This window comes from Sciurus vulgaris (assembly GCF_902686455.1).
Source record: "Sciurus vulgaris genome assembly, chromosome: 12".
In the NCBI taxonomy this organism is placed as follows: domain Eukaryota; kingdom Metazoa; phylum Chordata; class Mammalia; order Rodentia; family Sciuridae; genus Sciurus; species Sciurus vulgaris.
Window position 1 is genome coordinate 47936331 of NC_136473.1, and position 19960 is coordinate 47956290.

Below are 19960 nucleotides of genomic sequence, written 5' to 3' on the forward strand. Positions count from 1 at the left end.
CATAATAAGATACCACTACACACCCAGGAGGAAGGCTAAAAAGACAGATAACATCAGGTATTGGGGCTGTGGAGCAAACCCTTGCACATTACTAGTTGGTGTATAAAATGGTACAACCACTTTGGCAAACAACTTAGCAGTTTCTTATGAAGCTTCCCATATAACCCAGAAATTCCACTCCTAGGTGTTTACCTGAGACACAAAAATGTATCCACAGAAATATTTCTACTGGAATAATTTTAGTAGCATTATTCATAACAGCCCCAAACTGGGGACAATCCAACCCAATGTCCATCAACAAGTGAATAGGTAAACCACTTGCAGGACAGTCAGCAATAAAAAGATAAAAACTATTGATAACGCACTATGATGTAGATAAATTTAAAAATATCATGCCAAGTGAAAAAAGTCAGACACAAAAGTATGTCCTATATAATTCCATTTATCTGAAACTAGAAGGTAAGTCTATAATAATATGAGAGAGGAGTAATAGGCAGGGGCTGGGGTGCAGATTGACTAGTAAGGATTTAACCACCTTTTGTGGGGGAAGGCAACATCTTGCATCATTTTGTGGTGTGGTTACATGAGTGTAAACCTTTGGACAAATTTTCCAAATATACACCTAAGATGTGTGTCTTTTACTGTATGAAATTTATACCTTAATATAGTTGATTTAAAAAATATCATTAGCAGAGTCTTTGCTTAGGAAAACTTACTAAACTTGGTTCAAATAAGTCTCAGCCCTTATTTCCAAATTAATCAACTTCTAATCTGCAAAATGGAGTACACCCAATCTGGTCCTGTTTGGGGAAATACTAAATACTCACTGGTTATTTGTGGTTCCATATTTGCAAATTCACCTAATTTGATTTGCAGTCTCTAAATCAATTTTTGTAGTGCTTTTGTGATGACTTGCATGCACAGTGACATGTTCCTAGTTGAGGAGAGTCCAACAGTGTAACCATACTTTTAATTTTTGAAATTTCTATATTTTTTTCACAAATTGCTGTCAACCTAATAAACTAACTGATCTTTTCTACCTTTCATGCCACTTAGTTCTTTTCTTTAGATGTCACCAGGGCTAGGGATATTATAGCTCAGTTGGTACAGTGCTTGCCTTGCATGCATGAACAAGGCCCTGGGTTCAATTCCCAGCACCTCAAAAAAAAAAAATAACATCAGCAATTCTTCCCAAATATTGATATGGATCAGAAATGCCTATCTTCCTGGCAGAGCAGAAGCTCTGATGAGTTGCTATCAGTGACATACCTAGGCAAATAAATCTATGCTCCAGATTAAGACAAACAAGCAAATGTCATTAGACATTAATTAACCTTCTGTAAACAGCATCAAGCTTTTCTTCTATCATGAGCTTTTCCACAGAAACCCAATCCATGTACTCTCTTCCTGTCAACTGTGCTACCAATTGTCCAACCTGAAGCTTTTAATTTTTTAGGTTCTCTTTGGGGAAAATTCCACACCAGTCATTCAGAAGTTCCTTCTTTGCTATTTTGGATGATTTTTACCTAAAATACTTCTGTTTTATTTTTGTTGTTTGGAAAGGGAAAACATTTCATCATTAAAAAACTCAATGAAAGGTGATTTTCTTTTAAAAAGTCACGTTTTCTCCTCCACAAGGAAAAAGGCATAGCAAAAACAAACAAAAAGACCAAAACCAACCATGCAAACAGAAAACCCCTATAAAACAAAAACAAAAACAAAAACTATTGTAAAGATTATAATCTTTACAACAAGTTCTCCATAAAGGACAGCCAGCTTCTGCTCACTTTGCTCACTGAGTACTTACCCTGCTTGATGGCCTTGTGATGACGTAAGACACTACCAAGGACAGGTTAAAAAAAACTGAACACCTGTTGGATGTCTGCGAAAGCATTTAATACTCACTGATAAGCAGGATTAAAAGACTGATCTCATTAGGAATGTTTTCAAGGCCTACAAGTAAGTTCCCCCACCCTATGCTATACCCGCTCCCTTGCTCATTCATGAATACTCTAAAGCACCTCAAAGGAAAGTCCTCCAAGATTTACTGTAACCAAGGAGTAACTCCAAAAATTTATGCAAATGCAGTAATGCAGTCATCTGAATTGAGAACAGGAGAGACCATGATAGCTTGATTTTCCATTTTTAAGTCAAATTTAAATTTGGTGTCAAGTTAAACCAATGGAGGAAAGTAACTAAGGAAAGTTGATGGGCTTATTAACAAGCATTTGTTTCTAATGGGGTCAATTAGAAACATGGGCAATACAGAGCCAGTCCCTTGCTTTTCCAGAGCCACAAAAAGCAAGACAGGTTGTGGAAAAATGCCTGAAATTATGGTCATTTAAGGCTATTTAGAAATTTGGCATGTTCTTCTCCTCTTGGCAACAGGGTTTCTCCTCCTATCTTTGGACCAGTCTTTTCCTAGAAAAATAAGAGTACTTTAATAAGAAATGGTTTAACGTTATTTTCCCAGATCACTAAAATCAGTCACAAATTAACATTCAAGTGATATACCTCTACAGTTTGGATCTACTATGTCCCCCAAAGGCCTGTATGTTAAAGGCTTGGTTCCCAGCATGGCACCACTGAGAGGTACAGAACTTTTAAACAGGTGGGACATAATGGGAGGTCTTAGGTCATTAGGATTGCACCTTTGAAGGGATTATGGGACCCAGGCCTCTCCTTTTTCATTTCTAGCCATGAGGTAAATGGGCCTCCTCTGCCATGCACTCTCACCATGATGTGCAGCCTTACCACAGGTCCAAAGCAATGGGATCATCCAGCTATGGATTCAAATCTCTAAAACTCTGAGCTGAAATCAACCTTCCCTTTTTTTTAAGTTGATTATTTCAGGTAGTTTGGTAAAGTACAGAAAGCTTATGAATACACTTACCTTTAGCATACCATCTCGTTCCCATTTGTAGAGGCCACAATTACTGGAAAAGAAAAGATGGATTTACTCGTCATAAGGTATATGCCCACATACATAAAGATAATGGGGCTTGCTGTGCAATGTGAACAGGAAAAAAAACACATAGGAAATTATCTTTGTACTTTGAAAGTGGGGATAAGGTAAGAGAAAAAGAAAACAACTAGAAAAACAACAAAAACTATGAAACTATAAAGCTGTAAGGCTAAAAAAAATTCCCTAATGATTTAACTTAAATAGTCTGGGAAAAATATACTTGCAATGATTAAAACCACATGGGACTAAGATCTTAAATACCCAAGGCACATCTACAAATAAAGAAGAAAAAGAAGCTCCAGTAGGAAAATAAATAAGAGATATTAACAGAAAATTATAGAAGAGGAAATTTTAAAAAGAATGAAAAGCATATGAACTGATATTAAAGATATCAATAACCAAATACATAAAATTTTAACAACCTATCAGGATGCCACTTTGTACTCTGGCAGAAATGTTAAGGACAAGGGGATATGACAACCCTGTGTAGGCCTGATGGAGGGCAGACTGGCCTGGTCACTCCAGAGAGTGACCTAATACTACCTGGTCAGTTCTAATCCTGGGTACATCCCGAAGCATCTCCTATACAAAACCCTATGAAGATCTAAGGAGTGAATGACGGGTGCTGGAAGTATCTGGGAATCCATGGATGAAATGTGATGAATACTGCTCATGGAGCAGTGTCATCAGTTGGTAGAACACAACAGGTATACATAGAGCAAACAGGTATTCTAAGAACACTCAGTGAAAGGAGACATTAAGATGAGACATATAGGGCTGGGGATATAGCTCAGTTGGTAGAGTGCTTGCCTGTTAAGCACAAAGCCCTGGGTTCGATCCCCAGCACCCCACAAAAAAAATAAAAATAAAAAAAAAAATAAAGAATAGACATTTAATACAGTGCCATTTATGCAAAATAAAAGTGCATAAAAACAGAACATTTTACGAGAAAAAAAAAGCATGATATTAATCACATGAGCATGATTGATTATGATGTTGAGGGATGGGAAGAGGGGTGAGGAAGGGAATAAAGAGGACATGTAAAGAAGACACGGAGGATGGTGAATGGACCAGAGATGGAGAAGGAAGGATTCCTTAGTCCCCCCAAGAGGGTGGCATCACAGTGTATGTGATCCAGCAGCTTTGCCTTTGTTATCTGAGGCCCCCACCACAGTAAACACAAAAACAAACAAAAGACCATTAAAACACATATACTTTCTCATGTGTTAAAGAGATTTTAAATGAACAAAAGATTCACTGGAGTGGAGAGAAAAAACCCAATTGTATATACTAGTCCCTAATAAGTACATATATTCCCCAGCCCAACCTACACATACTTCATTTATTCCATGAACATTTCTGAGAATCTACTATGGGCCAGACACCATATTAAGTGTTGGGGAAACAGAAGTAAAAAGGAAGCATCCCTGTCTCCCAGGGATTCCAGTCGACAACTCTAGTCTCAGGATATCCAGGAGCTAAGATGGCAGAGAATAATGGTCCTGTGATCCTTTTAGAATCATGTGGGAACACTAAGACTTAAGGAGCCCCACATGGGACAGAAAACCCTAAGCAAAGCTCATACCTGCAGTGCTTCTTTGGGAGTCTGTCAAGGGAGATGCTTCTGTTTCCACAGGGACACTTGAAAAACCTCTTGACACCGTCATGCCAGTGGTAGTCATGCTGCTCACTGACACAGGTCTCCAAAGGTTTGAAGTGGGTGTAGGCGCACTGTACAAACCAAGAGACCACATGTTCATGAAGAGTTTTTAAGGAGAGACTGGGTAGCCACCCTCTGCTCCAAGTCCAGGGTGTCTTCCCCTTACTGCCCAGGTCAATAATGGGGACATCACCACCTTATCTTCTTGCTCTGTGGATCAAGTGATTTCTTGACTCTCCCTCATACTGATTGCTACTTTTCCTAATGGCTACCTGAGTTTCTGGCCAGGCATGAAGTACCCAGTAACTTCTGTGACATTAGGACAATAGTGAGGGCCAAAGGAGTAAAGTGCGTAAACTTCTCAGCAGCTTAGGCTGGTCTGTCCTCAACTCCTTACAGGCTACTGATGATGGATAATGAGACTTGGGATCTATTTAGAAAGGCAGATGGGTAGCTCTTTCATTTTCTCCTACAAGATCTATGAAAATAATATAAGCTTATTATCACTCCAACTTCATAAGCAGCAAAACCAAATCAGAGGTACTACATAATTCATCTTTAGTTTTGATCCCTGAAAGGAGTAAGGAGAGGAAATGGTAGAAAGTTGAAATGGGTACACTCACCGTCTTACACGTCACTACTCGACACTTCACTTCTCGGATGCTTCTCATCTTCTCTTCCATTTGTTCTTTTTTCACCAGTGGCTCGAAATAGCATTCCTGCAGCTCAGCCTCCAGCTGAATGACAAAATAGCCAAGAATACTTGTACAAATTCCAATATGTGCTCAGGCAGTTGGATGATAATAATAATAATAAATCGGTGGGATAATAATCAAAACAGAACTGAGAAGCTAAATGTTAGAGAACCCTAGGTAGTACCTCAAGAACGGCAAACCAAACACGAAGGTAAGTCGAAATGAGCTCTTAAAATGGGAGGGGGGCCATGGAAATATTTGATTTGTAAAGTATCAAATACAAATAAAAACAGCTACATTATTAACACTGTCATTAGGTCCAGTGTGCACCAGCAGGCAGTTATTTCTACAGGGGGAACATGCTTGAGGTCTCCGGTGATGACAGTCCCATTTACTAGGTACTGGTCCCCAGGTCTGGCACTTGGCAGAATTCCTGGGTGCTGAGAACAACAGGGAGTAAGGGTGAGAACGGGAGATGTTTACTGCAAAAGAAGATGTTTGAATTGGCACAGCTGCACAAGGCAAGAGAGTTCAGCGTCTGAGGCCCCTTGAGGAATGGGCTCATCTCTATGGCTTTGAGGAGTCAGCTCTGGCATCTCCACTGCCTTAATTTTAAATCCAGTAGAAAGATGGTTTATAACTGTCTTGTTACTTGTTAATCAAGAGGGCAGATTATCTGGCGTATCAGCCCTAAGTGGAAACAACAACACTAGCCCCAGAGACATTTGGAGAATCTGTGGGGTACTTTTTTGTTATTCCCATGATTGCCATCTTCACCACTGACAGGCAACACGATGCCATACTTTTTGCCATGCACAGAATAGTCCCCTGCACAACAGAGGATTGTTCCTTATCCCTTGTGGCTTCTGTGTATTCTATGGGACATTCATATGCATGAGAAACCTAATTATAACCTTAAGCCTAACTTTTATATACAACCCTAATTTATTTGTACTTATACACTGAATATTCCAAGAGTACAACTTGGCAACTTCTCTGTACACTGAGGGTTTTTCAGGATAATTCACTACTTAAGAAAATAAATAAATAAATAAATAACATTATCAAAGAAATAGGCCCATGGTGCTTAAGAAGAAAACCCAGCTATGTGAGTCCTCATTTCCAGCTGTGTCATGTAGTACACTTATAAATCCAAGCCTCTACTTCATTATTTCTTCTAGGGTAAGCTTTACCCAAGCATTTACAATGAAAAACATTATTTTCCTCTTTTTAACATTTTTATATTAGTTAGGATACTATGCTAATATCTTTGAAATTATAAGCATAGGTAATATATATAATCCATGAATTTTATCTTATGATAAAAAAGCAATAAAAAAGTACTTGTGATTAAAAGGGTCTTTGGGAATAATGAGGTTATCTACTGATTTAGAGCATCTGAAATGCCAATATTAAAATATCTGAATGGAAATTATTCCTTTCCATAATGCAAGGCAGAAAATATTAAAGAGTACTGGGACATTTACACATAATCTCACAGCCATAACTACATGGAAACAATTTTTTATATTGAAGTCTGTTTAAATAATAAACAAATTGCTATTTTTCAGTATAAGGACAAAGGCAAAGCTAAAATATATTAAAAATATTCCTGCCCTTCAAAACAAACCTAAGCAAACTGCCACAGCGATTTCTTGACTTATGTAAAAGAAATAGTTCTTAGTGCTACCAGCACCTCAGGTTTGAAGGACACTGACATCTCCCTGATCTTTTGGGTTCTTACCTCCTTCTGGATGTCTGTGTGCTTTGATTTTGCTTTTAGAATTTTCTGAAATTCCTCAGATTCCAGGTAAGTGAGCTGCTCTCGCCTTTTCTTCCTGGCAGGCTCCAATTCATCCTCAGCTAGAGCAGAAAGAAAACGTTAAGTGTAACAGAGAAATCTGAGAAAGCCAGAGTGACTCAGATGTTCTGCTTCCTCCCACTCTGCCTATCAGGTCTTTCAACCATGAGAATCCTGTTGGTACCAGCTGGGAAAAGCGCAGGGAGTGAGCCAAACAGTAGAACCTAGAATATGGGGCAGTGGCAGACTTGACCGCCAGATTAGAATATCTTTCACTTTAATATAGGGAGCTGATTATGATAACAGATAACAACAAAAATCCTACTTACAAACCAATTAAAAACAGCATTACCAACTGCAGAGTTTTTAAAATAAAGAGCAATTTAAAACAAAGGAATTCTATTTCTTCAAATTAAATCTTCATGCTAATGATTCTGCAAAGATGCAATGAGGAACCCTACTTCTGAATGTTCAAATTGTGTATAATTTCATTCCAATTTAATGTGATTATAAAAAAAAAAAATCAATTCCAATTGCAAATCTTATGGGGGAAATACTAGTGAAAAGATGACCTCAGTTGGGCATAGTGGTGCATGCCAGTAATCCCAGTTACTCAGAAGACCAAGGTAGGAGGCTCACAAGTTCAAGACAGCCTGGGAAGACCCCACTAAAATATAAAGAGTTGGGGACATAGCTTAGTGGTAGAGCACTTGCCTAGCATGTGCAAGGCTGTGGGGTCAATCCCCAACACCACCAAAAAAAAAAAAAAAAAAAAAAAGACTTGGTATCAGAGTACCGAGTATGGTTTAGAACTTAAAAGATTCCCCTAATAAATGGGATCTTTCTCCCCGTGCTGACTTTGAAAGGGTAGTAATAGTACCTTGAGGAGAAAACGTATTGTTCTTTTCTACACGATTCTTCACTTCCAGGACATTCTGGGGGTCCTTTTGTTTCCTTGTAATGTTGTTTGGATCAGTTTTTGTAAGAATTCGGCCTTTTGCCCTTAATTTGGAGATAGCAGCTAACTAGAAAAAGGGAGGAGAGAGCTAAGAATCTAAAGATGAAACCCTTTCCCCTTTACAGTTATTAACCAGTGGAGTCTGGTTATTTTCTGATGGAAATTGGCAAAGCACTTCATCTTACCTAGAATAAGTAACAATTATTAAAATCTAATAACGTAGAGGCAGATCTATAAACTGATAAATGAAGTTTCAGTTTCTTTAAATAAAACAAATAGTTTAATACAATAGACTATAGGCTTCCAGATCTATAAAGAGGACTACATGATCATTTTGGAAGTTTTAAAATCAGAATTCAGACAGGATTTCAGTTCAGCCTCTGAGTATCATGTAACTGTAGGAAAATTACTTCATTTCTCAGTCTCAGTTTCTATACTGATAAAGTAGGGATGACGACAGCATCTGTCCTATAAGGCTATAGTCGTCTGGATTAAATGAGACAAGGCACATACCTGCACATAGGACCAGCATGGCATGCAAACATATTACTCAATATGTGCAACTGCTATTATTATTGGTATTACTGTTATCATTATTGTAGGTGAGGGCTTTGGCTTAGAGTGAGCTTCTGCCCTTAATTGGGTTATTCCTGGTGACTATGAAAAGCAGAAAGAGGTTCAGTCAAGGGAATCAGGCAGTTTACTGGTGGTCTGGGTGCTCTCCCAACCCTACTTCAGCCAGAGCAATTTTGCTTTCATTTGTTGACAGATTGGACTTCTGTGTAAGGCTGTATTTAAAGAAGAATTCCTTTTTATTTTTTTGGTTGCTGGGGTCAAACCTAGGGTCTTGTGTGATCTAAATACACACTCTACCACTGAGCTATACCTCACCCTAAAGAAGGAGTCTTTAAACCACTATGGTATAGTCTTGCCTTAATAATTCCAATTTTTTCCATAACACCAATGTCTCTAGCGGTAAAGCAGTATTTTCCTTCAGCCTGATTAAGAACAGTTGAGATAGGGTTCTAATTTTCTTAAATGAATGGTATGTGGATACCATTATCATTTAAAATTCCTTTGACTCTATGTAACATGATTAGTAAATAGCCACTAGGCGTTTGTCTTCCAGAACATGAGTATATAGCTTGAAACCCAAGCTGTATCTTACGGAATGTAAAATCAAACATTAAAGAAAACAGAAGCCAGTTACCTTTTTAGCTTCTGCAAGTGCACTCAGTTTTGGTCTCGGTGGTGGTGACTCATCAAAAAAGAGAACATCTTCCCCTTCTGAGATGCCTCGGCCAAGTTTAGGCACCCGTGCAGCTGCTGTGCCTTCCAGCCCTGGGAACTTGGCCCCTGTTTGTGGAGACTGAACAGTGGGAAGATGAGGTGAGCGTGGAACAGCTGGGCTCTGGACTTCATTGGAGCTCTGGAGAAATCTTGAAGAAACATGCAGAAATAAACACAGAGAGGGTTTTTCACAGATGGAAACTTCAGAACTCAAAGTGGACTGGGAGGCTCCAGGCAGGTCACTAGATGATAACTAGTTGTTAGTAAAATAATTTCTCTTCCTTGGTTAATCATTCAAATAACACACAAAAGAACAACTCTTTAACACTTGGATTAATTGACTTTTCATTCAAGAAGCTGTAATTGTTGTACACTTTGGTAATGATGACTGTTTTATCAACTGGCTTTCCAGGGCTGTCCTCTGCAAACCACAGTTTTGAAGCTAACTCATACACAGAATTCCAGCCTGTGGTTAGTTCTAGGACTTGCAGGACCTCACTGAATCCCTCTGCATTTTAGTTCACTCAACTTGGAAGACATAAAACATAGGATGCATTTGAAAGCCCTTAATAGAGAGGCACTGTAACCTGCATAGTGATTATACATAGTTTTAAGAGTTTTTAAAAATAGTGAATCTCAAAAATCACCTCGTTCAAACTCTTCATTTTATAGGTGAAGAAACTGAGGCCCAAAATCACACTGCTTACAAGCGACAGACTCACAACTAGTGCCAGGTAATCTCAGGCAGTATTTCTTTCACTACCAATGAGCACTCTTGTGAGCTTTAAGCTAGTTTGCAAACTGCCCTGCCCAAAAAAGGTATGTTTTGTTTTGCCAGCAAAATCCTGAAAAACATCAAACTGTAATGCATTCTAGCTGACAGGTGTTTTTATTTCACACTAGGTTCACACCCTAACATATTTTTATGTGCAAATATGTCATCTGGAGGCACATGACAAATACTTCTGTAGATATCGTACCAGTATCTCAAACTAAGCTGCCTAAGACCAAACCCTTCTCTTATTTTTCCAAAGAATTTCCTCTTAACTGATTTTCCTTTCCATGTAACCACCTACCTTTTAGCAGACCAGATTTGGGGCAGTAGATTGATTAAACACTGGAGTAGAATGGAAGGAGGCTGAAACTTAGCTAGGTCACGTACAATCTCCAACCTTTAGTTATGTCATTAGTAAAACCAGGACCAAAAAACCTTGTCAGGTTAATGAGGACCAAATGAGGTGCTGTATTCAGGGAGTGACTGCTTTGTGCATGTTAAGTGGCTCTTTACACTATTCAGACAACCCGAGTTCAGGATTTGTCCACCCTTCCTATCTATTTCCACTTGATTTTTACTTCTAAAATGACTTCCCATTTTCAATGCCTCATTTTTCTCACTTATTTGAATAACTAAGTAAACAGTCTACTCACTAATTGTGGTAAAATCAAAAAATGAGATCCAAACAGGTGTCCATGTCTTCCCTTCCTACAAAAACCCTCTTTATGCTTCATTCCTTTCTCTTTTTTCACAGTGGCACTAACTAATTTACAATATCTGGTCTCAGGAGTCATTAGCTTAAGTTAGAAATGTAGCGTCTTCAGTGCTCTTTGGTTTTGACAAAAATGTATCCAACCAAAATCAGAAGTCACATTTTGAAATCTATTAAGAAATTCGGAGGATTCCTGAGATGAGTTACTTAAACAGGGAATGTTAAATCTGCTCCTCTTACCGTTTCTGGATTTCTTCTGATTTCTTCTTCCTCATCGCTAACATTTGCTGCTTCTGTTGCTTCAGGAGGGCTGATGCTGAGATGGACTGGATGGCGGGTTTTGGACTTCCCATGATCCCTGAAACACAAGCCCATCTTGAGGGGTTCCTGGAGAGCCAAGAGAACTCAGGCCCACATTGCAGCCTGTGAGTTGACTGTACCTGAAGCCTTGGCTTTGGCTAAGTGTTGTTTTAAGTTTCTGGCTCCAAAGGTTGGCAGGTCCATCAGTTCCCTGAACTCCTCAGAGCAAGACAAGGCCTTCTGGGGTATTCCTGGAATGTATAAACATCAGCTTTAGAAAGAATTCAAAATTCAGATAGCTTCATGTCACAAGATGTGTCACCTTTAAAACCCGGTACCCATAATCTAATTATTTAAAATGAAGTAGATGGAATACCAAGAGAAAATACAGAGCCCTTGACCTCTAGCATCTGACTAGAACTGCAAGGGTATCATAAGTATGTTATTTCAAGTAATAACTAGAATACTAAGCACCTAATATCTGTGGGGGTTGTTTTATACACTATTCCTGGATATGCATGGCAGATAAGGGTGCATGCTAGGCCTTGGCCATGTCTGGAACAAAAAGTACAGGGTAGGCTGGCATTCTCTGACTTAGGAGTATTTTAACAAAAGATAACTGAAAGGGTTGCCCTGGAATTTAAAACTACTGATTCTAATGCTGGATATTAAGAGTTTGACCCAGATGCATTAAGAAATCCTAAAGTACACAAAACCAAGCACAGCTAAGATCAACATGTGCTTTTCCTTAATGTCCCGTTACTGGGCTTGACGCCTTTAGCTTAGGCCATATTATTCCTTAAGTACAGGAGATGGCTGGATATTCATCACTTAGAGTATAAGCCAAATACAACGTATTTCAACTGGAGAAAGAAATTTATGATGGAGAAACTAAGTTACCGAGTTTCTGCTGAGTTTCCTGAATGATCAAGTCTGCGCCCTTCACAACCAGATTACTTAGAGTGGTTTGAATCTTCTTCTTAGGAGCAACAGCCGCAGCACTGAAATGACAAGAGCCACGCCATGAAAGAAACATCACTAACGCCAATGCTCTGGTGAGTAAAGAGGTGAGAGAAATAAATATTCAGTGTATTCACTACCAACTGTTGAAGTTTCTCAAAGCACCATGTAAGCTGGCTTTACTAATGCCATGGCCTGGCAGTGTAACTGGTTTATATGGAGAACAAGAAGCAACCTACAAATTTGCTTGGGGCCATTCTGGAAGAGCAAAAGAAATACAAAATATGTCAACATTCTAAAAGTCTGGGAATTTGTCTTAAGATGATTAAGCTTTGTGTAAAATTGAGGATAGTAACTACAGATTAGTTTATGATGTTATAAATTAGAATCACCATTAATGTCTAAGTGTTTAAAAGAGCCAAGTATAAGAATACCAGGTAACCATTAAAAATAATGACATTAAATATTTGGCCAGGAAAACATTGCTTTATGAAAAAAAAAAAAAAGGGGTTACAAGGCAAAGTATAAGCATAATATGGTCAATACTCTACCAAAAATTTAAACTTAAAAAAAAAAAAGAGAGAGAAAGCCCCAAACACCTGGGTGCATAAATACCAAACAACTAACTGTTTTCTAGGTGGTAGGATTATAGATGACTTTTTCTAAAAAAATTTTTTTTTAGTTGTTGCTAGATCTTTATTTTATTTATTTTTATGTGGTGCTGAGGATCGAACCCAGTGCCTCACACGTGCTAGGCAAGCGCTCTACCACTGAGCCACAACCCCAGCCCTATAGATGACTTTTATTTTCTCCTTTTGGTTGAATTTGGTTTATATTTATAATGCACACATATTGCCTTTTAGCAGTGTGGAAACAATAATGAAATTATTTTAAATCAAAAAATGTGTTTGATGTTTCCAAATAAATAGGAAGTGTGAATCCTCTTACCTAATTCCTGTGGTATCAGGAACAAAATCTGTTTCCATGTTAAACCAACTAAGGCTTCTTTGTGCCAAGTCCTCACCTGTCATGTCTTCAGATGTGCTCTATACAATATGATGACAGAGCCATTGATCATCTACTTCAGGGACTCTATAGACAGCCTGAGATCCCTAGAACAGGGGCCATGCACCAACCCACCCCCTATGTGAGACTTCATAGTGTGTGTTCACTAAATTAAAATTGGGTTCTAAGGTCTGCAAGCTTGATCAAATAGTCACAACGGAACTGACTCAAGGGCTATTACACTATGATGAACATACTCTTAATGGCATATGAATCGCCCTGACAAAATCACACCATATGTGTTAAGAACTAAAAAAAAAAAAAATATGGCCTCTATGTTAAAGATCATGACTCAATCTTTCTTTCCTTCTCTATGCTTTCCTCTCTAAGAATAGAAGTCCTTGTCTACCACATTGCAGGCAGTAAACTATGAAAGATAAAACCTGGACAAGTATCCGACAACAGTTACAGAAAACCCAACTTTGGGTTTACTCTTAGGAAACAAACAAAACCCTTGCCCCCAAAGAAGCCCTGAGAATGTCTTACATGGAAGCTGCATAGGATGCAGAAGAAACTCCTCCGTAGTAAAAGCCATCTTGACACAGCCGCTCTTTAAGGCTGGCACCTTTGCGCGCAAATTTCTTTGGAATACGACCTCCGGAGAAGGTGGATTGCAAATCAGCTCGCTTTGCACTGAGCTTCTTGTACTGAGCCTGGATGTGATACTGACAGTACTCACAGTCGTTCTGCAAAGAAGAACAGCTGTGAGGACTAGGGTTGCAGCCTTAGGAGCTGCGGGGAGTTGCAGTCTCTTTCCCAGCCTCACAACACAGTCTACGTGCAGAGTCCCCTAAATGTTTAGAGCAGCATTATTCATATCAGACAAATACAGAAACAACTCAAATGTCAGTCAACTGAAGAATGGATAAACAAAATGCAGTCTGTCTATGCAAGGGAATATTATTTAACCATAAAAAGGAATGAAGTGTTGATAAATATTACATGGGTGAAACTTAAAAATGTGGTAAGCAGAAGAAATCAGTCACAAAAGGTCACAATCTGCAATCCCATTCTGTGAAATACTTAAAACAGGCAAAGGCAGAGACAGAAAGTAGACAGGTACCTACCAGGGGCTCATGGGTATGGGTTTCTTTTTGAGGTAAAGAAAGTATTATGAAAATATATAGCAGTGATGGTTGCACAATTTTATGAATACATTAAAAAATTACTGATTGCATATTTAAAAGGGTGAACTGTATGGTATATGAATTACATCTCAACAAAGCTATTTTTGTTTTCTTAAAAGAGCCATAAGTAAGTTATATTAGAGTATAGGCTAAAATAAGGTTCTTGGTGTGTTTCATCATTGTGTTTGATCTCTGAACTACAAAGAATTTAAAGCACACTAAAATTCTTTCTTATACTTAGTTGGCAGTTGAAACCTCCCTGCCTTAGCTTTTTAAACTGAAAATTATTAACCACACATTTCACTTTCTCATTTTTGACTATTCCTGGTAAGTAGGAAACTCAGTTCCAATTTAATCATTACAGCTAATATACCTAAAACTCTTAATCCCAATCACTTTTCTCTAGCAGAAACCATCAAAATCAACAAATTGAAACCAACCAAATTAACAGTCTGTGTACAAGGCTCTCCATTCTTCTTCTTGGCTTTACATGTTCCCAAGTCAAGAGCTTCACCCATAATTAAGACCTTCTGAGGATGATCAATAGACAAGCATACCTAAAGAAAAAAAGGCAGGGTAGGAGTTAAAGGCAGACAAAGGCAGGGTCTCTCAGTAACAAGGATGGCTGGCACTGATTTAAGGCTTTGCTGGTCCAAAGGAGTTTAAAGTTGGGGCTCTATAAGAGATTTAGAAATGGGAGTGAGGAGACATTCAGCTTTCTTCCCAGTAATGATTTCTTCCTTCCTCTTGGCTATCAGAATTGTTTTTTAACTTGGACTGGTCAAAAGCTCAGTCTCAGAAAATGGATCCTATTTTGCTTTCCCAGCATTTCTTATAGCTAGCAATGGTCATGAGACCATTTTAGCCAATGAGACTTAAGCAGGAATTGATAGGAAAGCCCTTGCTTTCCCAGTAGGAGATAGTGCCTTGTTTACCTTTCCTCTTCATTTGCTGCCTTGAATGGTGATATGATTGTAGGAGGAAAACCCAGTTTTCTCCCTTCTTGCTTGCAATCCTCAGGCAGAATGTATTAGGAACACAAGATCCTGATATAAAGAGGAATTATCCTGAACAGCTTAGATCTTGCTTTCAACCCAACTAAACCAGGATGTCCTATAATACTTGAGCTTAGTGTGTTATACAGTCTAGAGTAGGGTGCTTTCGGAAAATTTAGCTATGGTGTGCATTGAGGCATGAGCAGACAAGATTCCACCCACCCTGTTTTCCCAAGTCTTGTTGGGCTTCCATTGATTTTTGGACGTACCTGTTGAGTAATAAAGTTACTTTGCCTGGCTTGTGAAAGCATTCTGCATCAAGGGATTCAAACTCTGGCAGGCAGGTTTGTGCAAAGCCTCCTGCCTGGTCTAAAATTTTAGCAGAAATTGGCAAGGTGTTTTGAGTCCTCTGCTGGGAACGGTACCTGGCACAGTATTCTGTTCCACAGTGATGACTGGAGCTTTAGTCATCTTATAACTAAGGGGGACAAGTCAGAGGGACTCACAGGGTCATGGTCATGACATTACTATACTGCCCATGTTTGGATTTTTTATCATGTAAGAAAAACAAACCCCACCATTTATTGTTAAAAAGAAACTACAGTGAAATTTTCCTATTATCTATAGCCAAACACATTCCTAACAAATAAAGATTTGATGCTGTTCTTAGGTGAAAAAAGGGAGTAAAATAACTTTTTCCCCCCTCACTTCTGAAATTAATCTGACAACAAGAAAGCAAAGCTTATTGGACAAGGGTAAAGAAACTGCCTGGTGCTATTCACACTGAATCTAGATTTGTAATTTATTAGAGAAGCAGAGGATGGTATCAAAAAGTCTAATATGGCTTGAGAAGAAGCTTGGATTCTAAACTGCAGCTATGACTGTAATAACTAATGGAGCAAAATTCCTTGAGGCTACCATGAAAATTTATATAAGGGATCTAAGGAAACCTGAGCATGAGAGTTCAAAAAACTCCAGGAACCTTGGAACTAATCTGAAAAGATGTAGCAAAGGTAGCTGTTACAAAACACTTTGAAGTAGGCAGAAATTCAGAATACTGGTGGATGATGAACAAACACCAGAATAATGGAGACAAAAATATAAAAGCATGACTCATTTTTTGGTGGTAGACCAATACAAACATTTTTGGTAAAACTCAGCTAAATTGTAAAGACAATCACTCAATCTAATCACAGGTTCTTACCTCCTCTGAACCATCCTTGGGCTTCATGGGGTTAGCATTTAGTAATCCTATGACAGTGCCTTGCTCTGTTTTCCAGAGTGCTTTGTGAACTTCTCCAAACAAGAATAATGACACATATCGTGTCAGGTCACGAAGATCATTCAGTCGCCAGATGCTAAATGTTTTCCCCTGGAAAGAATTTTTATTCTATTTTTAATAGTTTTTGAAATGTTGGTAACACTGTCTCTTTTATGGTTCAAGTGCTAAAGCACTTTTTTTGGTACCAGGGATTGAACCCAGGGATGCTCAACCACTGAGCCACATCCTCAGCCCTTTTATATATTTTATTTAGAGACAAGTCTCACTAAGTTGCTTAGGGCCTCACTAAGTTACTGAGGTTGGCTTTGAACTTGCAACCCTCCTGCCTCAGCTTTCAGAGCTGCTGGGATTACAGGTGTATGCCACTGGCCCCAATAGTTCAAGTGTTTTATTGTAGGAAAATATATAAATACAATGAACCCTAAAAATACAATTATCAAATGTCTGTTAATCCTATGCAGTGGGCCAGCACTGTCTAGTCCCCCGCATCACACATCATTAAGAGGACACGAAGCTACAGTGTTACCATTTAATAACTTACTGATATCAACTGATACTATGTAAACAATTTGGTAACTATTAACTATTACTTATCACTCATTAATTATAGTGTTAGCAATAATAAAGAGGGTTCTGCTATATGCTACTAAATCTCTGTTTGGCTTAAAAGAAAAAAAGGATCACTTAATCTATTATGCCCATTGTCCCATTTATGGAACACCTAAAAAATCTAAATTGAGCAACAAATATATCACAGCAACTTTGAAATAAATATGTTTTTGGAGAATCATTCTTTTAAGAAAAGGTGAATAATTGGTGATAATATCCATTAATATTATTGACATAATTAACATTATTAATGATAATAAATTGTATAATAAGCTCTAGATTATGATTTCCAACCTATTTTAATACCTCTGTGTCAATTTCATTGAAATATTCAAGAACTGAAAACCTGGGAAACTGGTTAAAGTAAATTGGCTGAGCTTTATAAAATTTCGGAAGCATTATTAAATATTTAGAGAAATACAATTCAAAATGCAGATCACTTATAACATGAATAACCTCCAAAGACAGATTTGAAAAAAAAAAAAAAAAGCCAGAACTGTTTGAATAACACTGACTCAAACAATTTGAACGGGGGCATCCCAGGATGGGTATGGTTGTAGGCTGTGGTGAGCTAGTGCCTGGACTATGAGCATTATAATCATTTTTTCATGGGTTCATGCAGTGCCTTTCTTGGAAGAGCTGAGATAAACTTTCACACCTACTATTTCAATGTCATCATAACCAGTGTGAAACAATTAAGAACTTAATTAAATGAAAACCAGATTTGTTCATTTTTATCCCAATAGTAACAGGGTACACTAATCTAAAGATCAGTCTTAGTATCAGATTTTATGAAAAATCCATGGTTGAAAAATCTAAATTGGAAAATAATAATGGGTTAAGCTTGATTAATCACAGTATTTTAGAGCTGGAAGGGATTTTCAATATAACCAAAGTCTGTTTTTGTTTTATGGATAAGGAAATGGAGGTCTTTCAAGAAAGATTAAGAGTCAACCTGAGGATTTACCACTATTATAAGGGAGAACAAAGCTTAGAACCCAGGTTTTCTGCCTTGCCAGGTCACAGAGCTTTCCCCCACTATGCCTCAGTCAACTGCAGTTTTGAAACTTGGGAGATCTTTTGGAATAGCCACCAAATTAAAGATACCACATTGTGTTGGCATAGGTCAGAGATTTCAGCACTTTTGTGATTGATACTTTGCATTTACAGGGATTTCCAAAAGATCTGTGAACTCAGCTTCCCTGATTACCTGCCCCTCGCTCTTCCACAGGAAGGATTACAGTGTCACATGGATGTCTACATGTATAAAATACAATGAGAATGATTTAGACAATGAAAAGCCCAAGAAACCTGTACAACTAGTGTTTTAAAATAGGGCATTCTTTACATAATTCCCCTCTGCACTAACCCAAGGATGGTGAACTAGAAGATATTTCAAAGTGAAATATTGACAAATAAAAAATTAAGAATGTAAGTTCCACTATCAGTTTTCAATGAAGCAGTTCAGAAATCAGTAACGTGGCTTACATTGTTAGTACTCTGTGGAGTGACTTTCTTCACTATAACCCCAAATGTCACCCAGTCCATTTCTTCCAGTTTCTCACTTGCCATCTTTTCCTTTATCTGAGACAGTCTGATCAATTTCCGGCCAGTCATTTTCTTGTTCATTTCTGTGGAGGATACTCGAGGTCGCCTAAATCAAGAAACCAGCAATTTATAGATTATAATTCTAATAAGAGATTATCTGGCACCTTACCAGGTGATAAGAGGAGGTGTTATGGGCAGAAACCTCTATAGTTCCTCAAGGGGCTAAGTTATATAGTATGGACAAGGCATACATTTTTATAGCAGATAAATGAAAGTCAGATTAATTTTTAAAGTGAGGTTTGCTTTTCCACAAATATAGATCTGGGATTTACAAAGAATATAAGAAAAACCACAAATCCTTTAATTGCTGATAAGTTACAACATGTTATAATATTCTTTTTTAAATTTTTATAAAACTGAATTGATATTTAAAGTTCATCAATTCTGCAAGAATTTCACAGGCTCTACCATTTCCAATTAGACTTTTCTAAAGCAAACATTCTCATAACAATACACCTTTGATGAATATATTATGTTTTTTGGTACTGAGGATTGAACCCAGGGGTGCTTAACCATTGAGCCATATCTTAGCTCTATTTTATATTTTATTTAGAGACAGGGTCTTGCTAAGTTGCTTAGGACCTCACAAAGTTGCTGAAGTGGACTTTGAACTCTATTTCCTCTTGCCTCAGCCTCCCAAAGTAGCTGGGATTACAGGTGTGCACCACCATGCCCGGCTTGATGAATATATTCTTATTCCTAATCACTAGTCAAAATCTGGTGAATTTTCAAACTGTTCTTCTCCAGTAGAATGTGAACATCTATTCTATCTCTGATAAGACTGTATATTCATGTAGGACACTACTATTCTCATTTGCCTATATATCCTTATATATTTTTTAAAAAATCTATAATCCCCCATGCTGCAAAAATTTAAAAGTAGACTAAATTATACCTAAATAAAGATGGGAAAAAAACCTTAAAACAGCGAATATCCCTGTTTCCACCTGTCAATTTCTGATTAAATGTGCTACTATTTTTCCCATTTTCTTCTTAACAGATAAATATTCTTTATTCGTCATGAAGACAAGAATAAATCATCCTTAAACATTTCATATGTCACTGTCCTAAGTCAAACTCAGTGCTACTGTCAATCTTATTGCCAAGTTTTGTACAGTTCAAGAGCCATTGGTATTCTGTCAATCTGCTGCACAGACA

At 37.9% G+C, this 19960-nt stretch overlaps 1 protein-coding gene across 3 annotated transcripts in view; it reads right to left on the minus strand.

Moving 5' to 3' along the window:
• The window catches only part of MCM10 (minichromosome maintenance 10 replication initiation factor), a 30030-nt gene continuing 10070 nt past the window's right edge, over nt 1–19960 (minus strand). For all 3 annotated transcript variants that reach the window (XM_079105988.1, XM_079105990.1, XM_079105989.1), the window contains 14 exons: nt 18683–18848; nt 16508–16675; nt 14749–14865; nt 13668–13867; nt 12057–12157; nt 11297–11407; nt 11097–11214; nt 9290–9518; nt 8002–8146; nt 7065–7183; nt 5249–5362; nt 4551–4696; nt 2894–2936; nt 1–2421 (listed from right to left, as the gene is read on the minus strand). In XM_079105988.1, coding sequence (XP_078962114.1) covers nt 2338–2421; nt 2894–2936; nt 4551–4696; nt 5249–5362; nt 7065–7183; nt 8002–8146; nt 9290–9518; nt 11097–11214; nt 11297–11407; nt 12057–12157; nt 13668–13867; nt 14749–14865; nt 16508–16675; nt 18683–18848 — 1861 coding nt within the window. In that variant the 3' untranslated portion in view covers nt 1–2337. The remainder of the gene's footprint in view (nt 2422–2893; nt 2937–4550; nt 4697–5248; nt 5363–7064; nt 7184–8001; nt 8147–9289; nt 9519–11096; nt 11215–11296; nt 11408–12056; nt 12158–13667; nt 13868–14748; nt 14866–16507; nt 16676–18682; nt 18849–19960) is intronic.